Raw genomic sequence first — 13079 nt, 5'->3', positions numbered from 1 at the left:
AACTTCCGTCACGTGGCAGAGCTTACTGTTCAAGGTATGGTTACACCAGAGACCGGGATCTTCCGGTGGTAGCTGTCCCAGTGGTTCAATCTGCGAGCGTTGCTGGCGTCAGCCAGCAACCGGGTCCACTCGACCAGGTCTCTATCCTTCTCGCCCGTGGCATGGCCTCGACTTTGCGGTCCCGCCTCTCATTACAAGAGAAGCTTCAAAAAGCCTCTTACAGGATAGCTACGTTTACGCAAGAAAGGGAAACCCAGAGTACCGCCAGGACCCGACGTCCAGCGAGAGTCCCCACGGCTAGCAAGCGTGTGTGAAAACTTTTTCGCTGTGACTTGTCGTTTCCATCTCAGTGCCAAATGGCTAGTGTGAAAATTCTCTGGGACCGTCGTGTCATTGAGTGATTTGGATTGTAAGAAGAGAACAAGACAGGGCTGGAGGAAGGAGATGCAGAGGGAGACGACGCAACCGGCGCACAACACGCAACAAGACGCACGCCCCAATTCTTGCCACAGAGACACAAAGGATCAGTTGTAAAAGAACTCTTGCAAAACTTTACGTTACATAGTCTTGGATCAGTAGAAGACAGGGAAGAAACACAAGGACCCTTTGTGGAAGTGAGTGAGGGAGTGAGGTCAGAGGCAAATTTTTCAGCTGCTGGTAGAGAAAATTGTAGTGAATTTGCATCGATACTAGGTTGAATGTCGTTAGCATCATTGTTGAATAAAGAGGACAGGGATACGCCGTCTGTAGCATCAAGAGAACCGGTGATGAATGGTAATGTGAGCAAGGATGATAGGCTGAAGGCGTATTTTCTGAGGGAGTTGAATGAGAACTTCAAGAGACTTGGCCAGAGGGATCTGTTGGAACAGCAATATCAGGACTGGAAGTTTATCAATCTGCAAGAGTTCGAACTGATCTCAGAGTGGAACAATCAATCGAAGGAGTGGGGCAATAGCGATGCCTCTTTCGAACAGCTGTATAGAGAGATGCAAACGATCAGAGATGAGTGGGATCAATACGACCGGTACAAGAAAAACAAGCTCTCACTAATCAGGGAGCTGGATGTGGCTAATGGGACGAATGGTGTTGAGGTGGCCGAGGTGCCGTCCCGGGCCAAGCAGAGAAGGTCTGTGAAGCAAGTAACAGCTCGGCCACAAACTCCTCCTCCTCCTTCTCCACCACCACAAGTGGAGCGGCGACCACAATTCACGACGCCAGTGAGGAGGAAACGTAAGCTGGATCAGGAAGAACCGGTCCAGGATGTTGTGGAGGATCAGCACCCGAAGAAAGAGCTTGATGATGGTTCGGAGGACATCGAGGATGATTTGGCTGAACAGGAAGAGAGTCAAAGTGATGAAGTGGACGAGACCGGCGATCAGGAAGCTGACCATGATTCGGAAGACTTGAAGGAATCAGAGCAAGAGGAGCTTGCGCTTGATGGGGAAGAATCTTCCAGCGACGAGCAACTTGACACAGAGACCGCGGAAGTGGAAGTGGAAGTGCCAGCTAACTTTGATGACGACGAGAACGATAAGGACTTTTCTCCAGACGATGATGTTAAGTCTATAACGTCGTCCAAGAAGGATAAATCGGTTAACATGGAAAGCGATAGAACGAGAATCGTCCGCGAGCTGGTCAAGATGTGTAACAAGAACAGAAACTTCAAGGCTAAGAAGAGAAAGTTCACCAATGCGAACGTTACCGAGTATAATCCGCTGGACAAGAAGCTTGTCGTAAGGATCACTTTGAAGCAGCTCCATGTTAGGAAGTTGAAGAAAGCGATCAATGAAGCAAAGCGTGCCGCTGCTATGGAGGAAGCCGCCAAAGAAAAGGCGGAGAATCCTGACTTCGAGGCTTTATCTCCATCGGGAAAGAGAAGAAAGCTTCTACCGGGGGCAAACGGCGACTTACCCGATGGTTCATCATTAACTTCATCTCCAACAAAGCATGGCTTGCCCACATATGGTCTGAAAATGACAGCGAAGGAAGCTCGCGCCATCCAACGTCATTATGATAATACTCTTTTCACCATTTGGAAAGATATGGCTCGTAAGGATTCTGCAAAAGTGGCACGCTTAGTTCAACAAATCCAGTCTATTAGGGCTGCAAATTTTAAAAAGACTTCGTCTTTATGTGCTCGAGAAGCTAGAAAATGGCAATTCAGAAACTTTAAGCAGGTCAAGGACTTTCAAACAAGGGCCAGAAGGGGAATTCGAGAAATGTCTAACTTCTGGAAAAAGAATGAACGTGAGGAGAGGGATTTCAAGAAGAAGGCAGAGAGAGAAGCCATGGAGCTGGCGAGAAAAGAAGAGGAAGCCAGAGAGAATAAGAGACAAGCAAAGAAACTGAATTTCTTATTGACTCAAACTGAACTCTACTCGCATTTTATCGGCAGGAAGATTAAAACAAATGAACTGGAGGGCAACATGGCGGACCATCAATTAAGTCAACCTGGATCGATGATGTCCGGTATGAGCGGTCATGATAAAATTGACCTTGATAATATGATTGCGAATAAGAATGAATTTCATAATATTGATTTCGATAATGAGGATGATGAACAGCTGAGAATTAGAGCAGCTCAAAACGCTTCAAATGCTCTAGCTGAGACGAGAGCTAAAACTAAGGAATTTGATGACGATGCTAATGGCGAGGAGTTGAACTTTCAAAACCCCACTTCACTGGGCGAAATCAGCATTGAGCAACCAAAGATCCTTGCATGCACACTAAAAGAGTATCAATTAAAGGGGCTGAATTGGCTGGCTAACCTGTACGATCAAGGTATCAACGGTATTCTCGCAGATGAAATGGGACTGGGTAAGACAGTCCAGTCAATCTCAGTTTTAGCTCATTTAGCCGAGAAGTACAACATATGGGGTCCTTTCCTTGTGGTAACACCGGCGTCTACGTTGCACAACTGGGTTAATGAGATCGCTAAGTTTGTTCCTCAATTCAAGATTCTACCCTACTGGGGCAATGCAAATGATCGTAAAGTTCTCAGGCGATTTTGGGATAGAAAAAACTTTAGGTACGGTAAGGATTCCCCATTCCATGTTATGATTACATCTTATCAGATGGTAGTATCAGATGTGGCATATTTACAAAAGATGAAGTGGCAGTATATGATTTTGGATGAAGCACAAGCAATCAAGTCTTCTCAATCTTCACGCTGGAAAAATTTATTAAGCTTTCATTGCCGTAATAGACTGCTATTGACTGGTACACCGATTCAAAACAGCATGCAAGAACTTTGGGCCTTGCTTCACTTCATTATGCCTTCGTTGTTCGATTCCCACGACGAGTTTAATGAATGGTTTTCTCGTGACATTGAGTCTCATGCAGAAGCCAACACAAAATTGAACCAGCAACAATTGCGCCGTTTGCATATGATCTTAAAGCCATTCATGCTTAGACGTGTCAAGAAGAACGTTCAATCTGAATTAGGAGATAAGATTGAAATAGACCTCCTGTGCGATCTCACTCAGAGACAAGCAAAACTGTATCAAGTGCTGAAATCTCAAGTTTCAACAGCATATGACGCTATCGAAAATGCTGCTGGAAGCGATGAGGCATCTTCAGACCAGAGTCTTATCAATACGGTTATGCAATTCAGAAAAGTTTGCAATCATCCGGACTTGTTCGAAAGAGCTGATATTTCTTCGCCATTTTGCTTTTCTGAGTTTGGTCAGACTGCGGCTCTCATTAAAAGTGATGAGTTAGCCGAAGTCATGTACTCTTCAACTAACCCAATCAAATATCACCTTCCAAGGCTAATTTATGAAGATCTGATCTTACCCAATTATCACAATAACATCGCTAGTTTTGCAAAATTAGTGAACTATACCATGAATATTTTCTCATTGGCGGACAACCAGGAACTATGTGAAGAACTCTCTCATATTACAGGTTTAGAGCTATCTCAGTTCTCTCGAATAGCCCACGAATCCATCGTGAACAGGGCGATGCGGTTTTATACCGAGAAAGACATGATGAAGGGAAATCAGTCCATAGCATTTGGAGATGACGAGATCAGGAGTGATATTCGTGACTTACGTATACCAGAACGAATCACCCGATTGGAGAAGTTATCGAATATGACCACGGGAGGAGTTTTGCAATCTTTGCTTAACATTAAAGAGAAGGTATACGAAGACCAATATTTTGGTTCAATGCGACCAGCCTCATGTCCTGCTGCGTCTGCCCCACCCATCTCAATTGAAGTATTAGGCAGTAGCCATGTTGTTAACGAGCTAAACCGTGAACTCTTCGATCCTACTATCTCCCAGGCATTGTCGGAGATATCTCCAGTCACCCAGTATAATATGCACATTGAGAAGGGAATACCTATCGACAATTTCCCAGCGTCTGCCCTTTATCCAGATTCCCTGAACAAATATTTTTCTTCTCATATATCAATGCCTTCTATGGACAGGTTCATTACTGAGTCCGCTAAATTGAAAAAGTTGGATGAGTTGCTGGTTCAACTAAAGAAAGACGGTCACCGTGTGCTGATTTACTTCCAGATGACGAGGATGATGGATCTTATGGAAGAATATTTGACGTATAGGCGCTACAAGCATATCAGATTAGACGGTTCTTCTAAATTAGAGGACCGTCGTGATCTTGTCCACGATTGGCAAACAAGACCAGAACTATTTGTTTTCCTACTGAGTACAAGAGCTGGTGGGCTGGGCATTAATTTAACTGCGGCAGATACTGTCATATTTTATGATTCGGATTGGAACCCAACTATTGATTCGCAGGCAATGGATAGGGCCCACAGATTGGGTCAGACAAGGCAGGTCACGGTTTACAGGCTGTTGGTAAAGGGTACCATCGAAGAAAGAATGAGGGATAGAGCCAAACAGAAGGAACACGTCCAACAAGTGGTTATGGAAGGTAAGATGCAAGAAAAGAAGGTTCAGACGGTAGAGACCAATGTTGAAGAGCTGAATACGAAACTAAAGCAATAGTGGCATAGCCCTAATTGATTCGTAACCATGATGCGCGTTTATACTCTCCTGGCTGAGCATAATTTTTGAATTGGAAAAAGCCAGACCTATTTGCCGCAGAAAGAGGTGGTTCCTATAAATTAACTTACATATTCGATTTATTTTCATGAGCACTCAATTGATTCAGAAGATGCATTTCTTCAAAATATCGATATATTTTTGATGATACCTTTCAATTCTCTTATATGCCTCTTGAGTAATGAAGCCAGCTGGTAACGCAGCTTCGTAGTTTGTCTTTAACTCATGCAAGATCAATCCGAAGGATTGCCGATGGAATGCAGCGCTGTGATTAAATTTTGGAACCTCCTCAACATTAATAATTTGTATTTCTTCATCTGCCCCATGTGTACTTGTGTCGTTTTCACCGAAAAGCATATCAAAGTCGTCATCTTGAGCTACCTCCTGCTTTGGGACGGGGTCTGCCTTGATTTGCAACCGCATGGAAACGGAAGGCTCTTCTTGCTCTTCATTAGACTCCATTAAGGAAAGCAGATGCATAGCATGGGTCTGTGATTTTATATCGAATAGAGCCATAAAGTAGAAGAGGTAATCTAACACATGTTCCGATTCTGCTGATGACATCCTATTACGAGCTCCGGGTACACCATAAGTGCTCAATTTGTACTCGAGAGTCCGAAATACATCGATCAGGAAATTTCGAGGTGTGACTAAATTGATGATCTCCCTCAGATAGTCTAAATTGTAGTAAGTGCTGCTATGCAAATTCCAGAAAGAGTTGATCTGATTAGTCATTATTTTGTTAATAGGGTTCTCATTCAGAATCATGATGTTACCGTAATTCAGCTGCTTTTGGGGAAATGCATTATCAGAACTTGTAATTCTAGGATCCACATTATAATTAGGCGATATCTGTAGGGCGGCTGTAAGATTTTTGATCAACGACTCCAACTTTGGATGCCCACTGGCCTCCGATGAATATATGCCATAATTTGATTGCGACTGAACGCGAAATTTACGTAGGACCTTCAGAAGCCTTATCGCATTTAGCCTTAGCACGGCATTATGAAATGATCGCGAATCCTCATTGAGTGACGATGGATTGAATATTGAGTCCAGTAAAGTGAAAATGTTGCCAAGAACGTCGTCCGCAATAGTGTCGCTCTTTAAAGAATACAGGTATTGCTCAAGCCAATAAACTATCTTGATCAGGCCGATTTGCATGAAAGGTTGCAGGAAATACTCGAAACCCCCAATCAAATTGGAGAGGTCATTCAGCGCCTGCGCTTCAAGTGCCAGTAAAACCTGTTTGAAAATGAAGGGACACAACATCGCCAACTCTTTGGCATCGACATTTTGCACTAGTGAATCGGATATCGAGCCGTTAATAAACAGCCCTTTCAGCCAGCCTTCTACCATTAGCAGAGATTCTGCTCTCATATTTGGATCCGCAGCCTTACGGACATCTTTGAAGAACGCATCTGGGATTTCTGGAAGCTTGGAAATGAAAGGCACTACAAATGAGTTTTCTAGGTCCAGATCTGAGGATTGAAGCACTACGTCCACCAGCGAGAAGTCATAGTTTTGAGAAATAACGATCAATAGAAGAAGAGACCAGGCAAAAGACGAGAATATGTTCATCGTCTCAAACTCTGAATCTGCAGCTTCTTTCTTCTTTGTTTCCACGCAGCCATCCCACGATATGTCAATGAATCTCATTAGCATTTCACACACCTTGGTTGGCGTCACAAAAGACAGTATCGCGGTAAGAGAATGCGAAAAGTTGAAAGACAGCAATAAGCATATCTTTGTTATACGGTTAAAGTCAAAGTCAACAAGTGCTTTCTGCAACATGCCAATGAGACTGGTTGACAGTTCCCGCTGTTTGGTTGGAGATATGTTATCAAAATTGTTCAGAATTTGTAGCAATCCTTCTGCCTGTTCAGTTGCTTGCCCAGTAATCAATTCCGGATCGAGAGAATCTAAGGAGGTAGAAATAAACGAAGCAATGTCTGATATTACCTCTTGAACACCTTGTAAATTGGTAACCACTAACTCATCAGTAACGGATAGACCCTTAGTATCTATCATCTGATCCTCTCCTAGATAATCATTTATCAACGCCGATGGTTGCAGTCCCAGTTTTATTAAATTTTTAATAAAATCATGTCTGATGTCTAGACTTGCCGATGGATAGTCATCGAACAGGTCCTCATTTGCTTTCTTCACATCATCTTTTTCTGAATAATAAGTTCGAATCGCCTTCACAACTTTGTCGTCTATATTCTCAAGGGCGTTAGTTACAACTTGTGGGTTTCCAGAGGAATGCTCTAAGATCAGCAGTGGAATATGTTTAACAATAAAAATAATCCACTGCCTCTCCAACAAATTGAAATAGGAATTGGCTTGATGATACTGTTTATTACTGACAAACTGAGCGAAACAAGTGAATGACGTCTCGATCAGGTCAGTGAGCTCTGTATCTACCGTCTTAGCAGGGTTTCCTTTATCTTGAAATATAGTCGGAGCTATCATCGTATAATTGGAAAGGAACGAAGAGTCTATTGGCTCCCAATTCATGATCTTGTTATTGAGCCAGATATTCTTGTAAAAGCGGAGAAGTTTCATATCACCATATTTCGGAGTGAAGGCCTTAGAAGTGGGCACTTTGGAGGTTGAGAAAGGACTTGGGATAAATTGAGGCGAAGATATAGTGGGAGAGCTCATGAAGTCGTGTGTAGCATCCTTTGTCGCGGGGATATTCGCATCTTTGAATCCTATCTTGGCATCCAAGCTTACAGAGATCTTTCGATGAAGAAGTCTGTTCAATTTGGAGAGTCTTGACATTAGCGTATAGGTACCCTCTCTCGTTCTTTCTGATGCAATCGTAGCGTTGCCATTCATATTTTTTAATATCAACTGCAGGAACCTGGCGATAGCAACCACAAGCTCGTCGCTAATCTCATTGATGTTTGCATTGAGCACATTGGGGATTATACATCCTGGAGCGTCCCTTGAGACCTCATCTGCAATCAATGAATCTGATAAATTGGCCAGAAAAGCACTGGACTGGGAGAAGAAATGAAGTAACATAACTGAATTCCCAACAGAATACAACCGGGGCAAAAATGCATGAACCAATATGGTATTGTAGTTGACAAACAGCACTTGCACCAAATAGTCGACAATGATCAAATGTTTCTGTGAATTCAAAAGTCGAAGAAAATCTACAGCCAAAGTGTCGCAGAGTTCCTTAGCAGTCGAATCAGCAGCTGGGCTTTCATCGTTTTCTCCACTGGTCGCTAGCCGTTCTGTGTAGAACTCTTTGTACAAGTTTAAGAAATCTGGAGCCGTTATCTGCCTCTCTGCGCATCCCAAGGCAAGTTTGTACGCAGTCTCATCTTCCATTCTCTTGCAAAAATCGTAGGACGACCTCTTCTAGGCTTGTTCTTTGGCCTTTGCAATTGCGTTCGTCTCGTAGTGAGAGTTAACAGCTTACTACTATAGAAGATCGCGAGACGACTACTTGATCATACAGCGATATTGAAGGAAAGAAAAGGCTTCAAGACTCAATTAAAGCTCAAGCCACAGCTCCAGCCGTACTGATTTGCCAACTACTTTCTTGAGCGAGCACCCCCGACCTACGGCTTGCTAATCATCCTCATTAGCCATTTGAGTTTGCTTGAAACCTTTACAGTAGCTACATAATACTTTTGGGTACAGATTCGTTACATATACCTGAATTAAGTCGTTTGAGATATTGGGTACTGTTTGCCGCAAAGTTAAAACGTAGTGGAGCCCCAGAATTTCAGTTTGGCTCGCTGTTCTCGTTGTCTTCCTCCAATTCGGCTCTTTCCAGAGTATTTTGCCAGTTTGGTATGTTCACCTCATTCAGAGAGCTTTTCTGCCATTCGGGGATGGAACTCCCGGCAGAACCAAGGGACTCGTCCCTGGCTTTCTTCCACGCCGGGGTGCCTTCCTTCTTGTCCAAGTTTAGTTTCGTCAATATATCTGCAGCTGATGGGATCGTATCAGCGCCTGGAATGGCGTTTTTCGACAGGGGAGACTTGTGGCCGCGACCATGCTCATCGTTTGCGTTGTCTGACATAGTTGAATTTATCAAGTTCTTCAAGGAGCTCAACTCATTATTCACCTTCTCCAGTTCCCTGACGTTTTCCTTGTTCAGTATATGCTTGTCAATGGTGCTCTGAAGGTTCATGATTTCTAACTTGAGCATTTTGAATTCGTCCTCCATTTTGTCCCTCGTCTTGGCCGTTTTCTCCAGGCAGGTCTGCAGTTGGTAGATAGTGGCCTCTAATTCCTCTAGCTTCTCATCGTCCCTGGCCCTCGCCTTTTCCTGCTCTTCCTCGATCGCATTTAGAACTTTATCCACCTTGTCGAAGTAGCTCTGTATTTCTTCCTTGTCCTGTTCCAACTTGCTCTTCGAGTCAGGCAGCAAATTGGGTATCACATATCTCCTCGTTATCTCATACACGCCATAGAGCAATCCAGCCGTCGCAGTTGCCATTACGAAATAGTCCTTCCAGTCACGTCGGGGGATAGGTGGTGGCATCGCCTCGTAAACTGACTCGTCATGCCTGGCTCCGCTGAGTTCCCGGTAGGTGGTGCCAGTACGCTTGCCACCAGACTTCTCCTGGGCCTCCCTCAGTGCCAGTTCCACCTCTTCCTGGGTCAAACCCTTCGATTGAAGAAACTCTATCTTCTTTGTCAAGGGAGCTTCCTTGACACTAGCATCACCCAAGAACGAGACCGCAGACTCGAACAAATCCTTCCTATCGTCCTTCACCTTAGACATCCCAAATCAAATATCAACACCTGCTCAGGATCTTCCGCTGTTAGGGTTCTATAAGATGAGTGTATCGGACCTGAAAGCTTTACTTTATCAATCCTCGCCCTGATAACGGAAGACTCTTTGTCCAATCTTCCAGCAAAGATGCCTCGAAATGGACGATTTGGCGTCGATTCGGAAGCTAGATCGGGATTGGGAAGGCATCCTTGCCCTGGATGTCAAACATGCAAACCTGACGGATGATTTTACGTTCGAAAGAGCCATCAGGTTCCTACCGCTGTCTCAGCAAGCCAAGATCTATCAACTGAGGACGCTCCAGGGGAAGTATGCGGCAGTTTGCAACAGGTTGCTGCAGTTGTTTGGATGTAGCATTGCGAGTGGGATCGGTTTTGGTGAAGTTGAGTTTGAACACAGCAGTTATGGGAAACCTCGCATGAAGAACTGTCCACAAATATCATTCAGTATGTCTAATGGACAGGATTATGTCGTCCAGTACATATGCCGACGAAATGATGGCGATCCTGCCGAGCTGGGAGTTGACATAGCCTCGAGAGATGATTACCTGGGTGGCCACGACCTAGAGACGTTCTGTGAAGTCTTCTCTGACACCGAGTACAAGCATCTGCAATCATTGGACGATGGTATGAGGAGAAAGGCTTTTGCGTTCTACTGGTCTTTGAAAGAATGCTATAGCAAGTACACAGGACTGGGACTGAATTGTGATTTATCGAAGTTGGATTACGGTGGGATGCAAGTCCCAGAGGTGGGATCTGGCTCACAGCGACTGATCGACAACGATTCCATGTTGTTCTATTCCGTGTGGATCCCTCGCCATGGCAAGGAGATCGTCACTGTATGTCGTCAAGACGATTTAAAGGAACCGGCACTGTCTCGCTGGCTCAAGAGCGGACCTCCGGTCTACAGAATTACACTGGAGGATATCCTTGGGTTCCTTGAGGCAGGGGATGCTAGACGGCCATGACCCCCAGGCTGAGGTTCTCAAGAGGATCCTGTTGTATAAATATTGTATTCAGTGATTTTTGACCGTTTTGTATAGCTCATCGCACTTTGTTCATTAGCTTCGTTTATGGAATTGCTCAGGTAAGAGCTGTTAACACAGAGCTTGCGAGATCAATTCACTTCAAAGCATTCGACTGAGATGGTAGAGAGGTCAGTGAAAACAAGGGCCCATTTAGTTGGTGGCTTTGCAGGCGGTTTAGCTTCTGCTCTCACATTGCAACCGCTCGATCTTCTCAAGACCAGAATTCAGCAAAGCAAGGACATTACCTTATGGTCCGCTATCAAGCAAGTTGACAGTATCAAGGGTTTATGGAGGGGAACTTTGGCATCCAGTATAAGGACTTCTGTTGGGAGTGCGCTCTATCTCAGTAGCCTTAACCTAATGAGAACCGCTCTAGCCTCCAGTCGCAAAGCCGGCAGCTCTCTTGGGCGAAGCAGCAAGCTGCCTCAGTTATCCATGTACGAGAATCTGCTTGCGGGTGTCCTAGCTCGAGGTCTCGTCGGATACATCACAATGCCTGTGACAGTGCTTAAGGTAAGGTATGAATCCACACTGTATCAATACAGAAGCCTCGGTGAGGCGACGAAGGATATATACGTCAAGGAGGGAGTGAGAGGTTTCTTTAGGGGCTTCGGTCCTACGTGTTTGAGAGATGCACCCTATGCAGGTCTTTACGTATTGCTATATGAGCGGTCAAAGGTTGTGGTACCAAAGCTACTGCCGAAAACAGTGATCAGCTATGATCCGCAGGGAAACTACAGCACTTACACGTCGACTTTCGTCAATGCGTTGAGCGCTATCTTTTCAGCAAGTCTTGCGACCACTATAACGGCGCCCTTCGACACGATTAAGACCAGAATGCAATTGGAGCCGACGAAATTCACTAGCTTCTTGAGGACGACTGTGGTAATATCGAAGGAGGAGAACATTCTGCAACTTTTTAGTGGCTTGAGTATGCGGCTAGCAAGAAAGGCATTGAGCGCTGGCATCGCCTGGGGAATATACGAAGAGCTGATCAAAAAGTTTATGTAGCAGCATGATAACCATTGCTCTTCAAACTGGTGAATGGCTAGCAAAGTCCGGCATCATTCTTGGGCATGAAAAGAACACCATCAAAAGAACCTTCGATCAATTTTAAGGCAGCGATCCCGAGACATGTGTGATATAGGTCGGGATCATCCTGGTCATTCTTGCTGAAACCTCCAATTAGCGTATTTTGTGTTCTATGCAAGAGAAACTGTTCCGCTAGGTCAAGTCGAGCCGGGAGCTCGCAACCTTGTGTTCCCAATATCCGAAGTGAGTTAAGACACCAAAATACGTAACAGGTGTCGGCGAATTTATTCTCTCTTCCCTGGAAACCACCATGGTCGTCGTGATCGTAATTCGCATTCGGCTCTAGCAAGCTCATACAACCTTCTCTAGATACTTGTCGTTGGCACAACCATGAAATAGTCCTCTCTTTGAATTCATCACTTAGCTGATCAAGCTTGCCAAGCAAATAGAGAGCCGATAAGGCACAAGACGTGTAACCTGCATGAGCTTCGTTGTATGATCCGAATCCGCCCATCTCGCATTGCTGCGACAGGATATAATTCAGGAGCTTGTCGAGGTTAATATGCCTAGCGAACTCATTATGATTCCTGCATCCAAGCAAATACAGGATAGAAATAGCAATATAGCAAAATCTTAAGTCTTTCGGATCCACCGGCGAAGGTTTCAAGTTCTTGTAGTCTAATGTTGACGAGAAGGATCCATTCTCAGGACTTTGGCATTTCGCTACAAAAGTCATGATGTTCTGCCTGTCTAGGTGGTTATCCCAAAAGGTCTCATCTTTCATCAGCTTGAGGACTAGTAGGGCAAAGAGGGTATTCGGAAGGCTCACAGTATTGACTCCTGGGATTTGTACAGACAAGCTGCCTGTGAAGCCTGATATTGTCTGTTGCCATCCCGGCAGCTTTATAGTGATGTAGTGGCGATGTATCCAATCCAAACTTGATCTATACTTCTCAGCAACGTCTATTCCAAGAGCCATTAATCCCGTAAAAGAGTAGAATACTACTGCCATCTTATTAACATCATGTTCTTGTTGACTGCCTGGCAGTAGGGACAAATGCCGTTCGAGAAACCTTACATGCTTTGCATGGTTCGGAATGGACGCCATGACTAGTCTCGATAGAGCCCCTTCTAAGCAAAGCTTGTTCGATGAGCATACGCTTTTATATTCTTATCGCGAAGTTAGTGAAGTTAACCTTCACTAAAGAATCTTTACATAATAGTA

The 13079-nt window shown here is 44.5% G+C and overlaps 6 protein-coding genes across 6 annotated transcripts; 3 read left to right on the top strand and 3 right to left on the bottom strand.

Moving 5' to 3' along the window:
* Positions 1-698: 698 nt before the first annotated feature.
* On the top strand, positions 699-4973 carry INO80 (chromatin-remodeling ATPase INO80; the record flags this gene model as incomplete). Its single annotated transcript, XM_037281208.1, has 1 exon — positions 699-4973. One exon carries the CDS (start codon positions 699-701, stop codon positions 4971-4973), a length of 4275 nt encoding a protein of 1424 aa, XP_037137103.1.
* A 162-nt stretch (positions 4974-5135) lies between these two features.
* Positions 5136-8378, bottom strand: NUT1 (Nut1p; the record flags this gene model as incomplete). The annotated part of the gene is made up of 1 exon (XM_037281207.1): positions 5136-8378. One exon carries the CDS (start codon positions 8376-8378, stop codon positions 5136-5138), a length of 3243 nt encoding a protein of 1080 aa, XP_037137102.1.
* A 400-nt stretch (positions 8379-8778) lies between these two features.
* PEX14 (Pex14p) lies at positions 8779-9786 on the bottom strand (the record flags this gene model as incomplete). Its single annotated transcript, XM_037281206.1, has 1 exon — positions 8779-9786. The coding sequence occupies one exon, from the start codon at positions 9784-9786 to the stop codon at positions 8779-8781; it is 1008 nt and encodes a 335-aa protein (XP_037137101.1).
* A 148-nt stretch (positions 9787-9934) lies between these two features.
* LYS5 (holo-[acyl-carrier-protein] synthase) lies at positions 9935-10762 on the top strand (the record flags this gene model as incomplete). Its single annotated transcript, XM_037281205.1, has 1 exon — positions 9935-10762. The coding sequence occupies one exon, from the start codon at positions 9935-9937 to the stop codon at positions 10760-10762; it is 828 nt and encodes a 275-aa protein (XP_037137100.1).
* Positions 10763-10939: 177 nt separating this feature from the next.
* HEM25 (Hem25p) lies at positions 10940-11833 on the top strand (the record flags this gene model as incomplete). The annotated part of the gene is made up of 1 exon (XM_037281204.1): positions 10940-11833. The coding sequence occupies one exon, from the start codon at positions 10940-10942 to the stop codon at positions 11831-11833; it is 894 nt and encodes a 297-aa protein (XP_037137099.1).
* A 37-nt stretch (positions 11834-11870) lies between these two features.
* On the bottom strand, positions 11871-12962 carry CDC43 (protein geranylgeranyltransferase type I subunit CDC43; the record flags this gene model as incomplete). Its single annotated transcript, XM_037281203.1, has 1 exon — positions 11871-12962. The coding sequence occupies one exon, from the start codon at positions 12960-12962 to the stop codon at positions 11871-11873; it is 1092 nt and encodes a 363-aa protein (XP_037137098.1).
* Positions 12963-13079: the final 117 nt, after the last annotated feature.

The sequence above is a fragment of the Torulaspora globosa genome, chromosome 1 (assembly GCF_014133895.1).
Source record: "Torulaspora globosa chromosome 1, complete sequence".
Lineage (NCBI taxonomy): Eukaryota > Fungi > Ascomycota > Saccharomycetes > Saccharomycetales > Saccharomycetaceae > Torulaspora > Torulaspora globosa.
The sequence above is the reverse complement of the archived record's forward strand: the minus strand, read 5'-3'. Positions and strand labels throughout refer to the sequence as shown.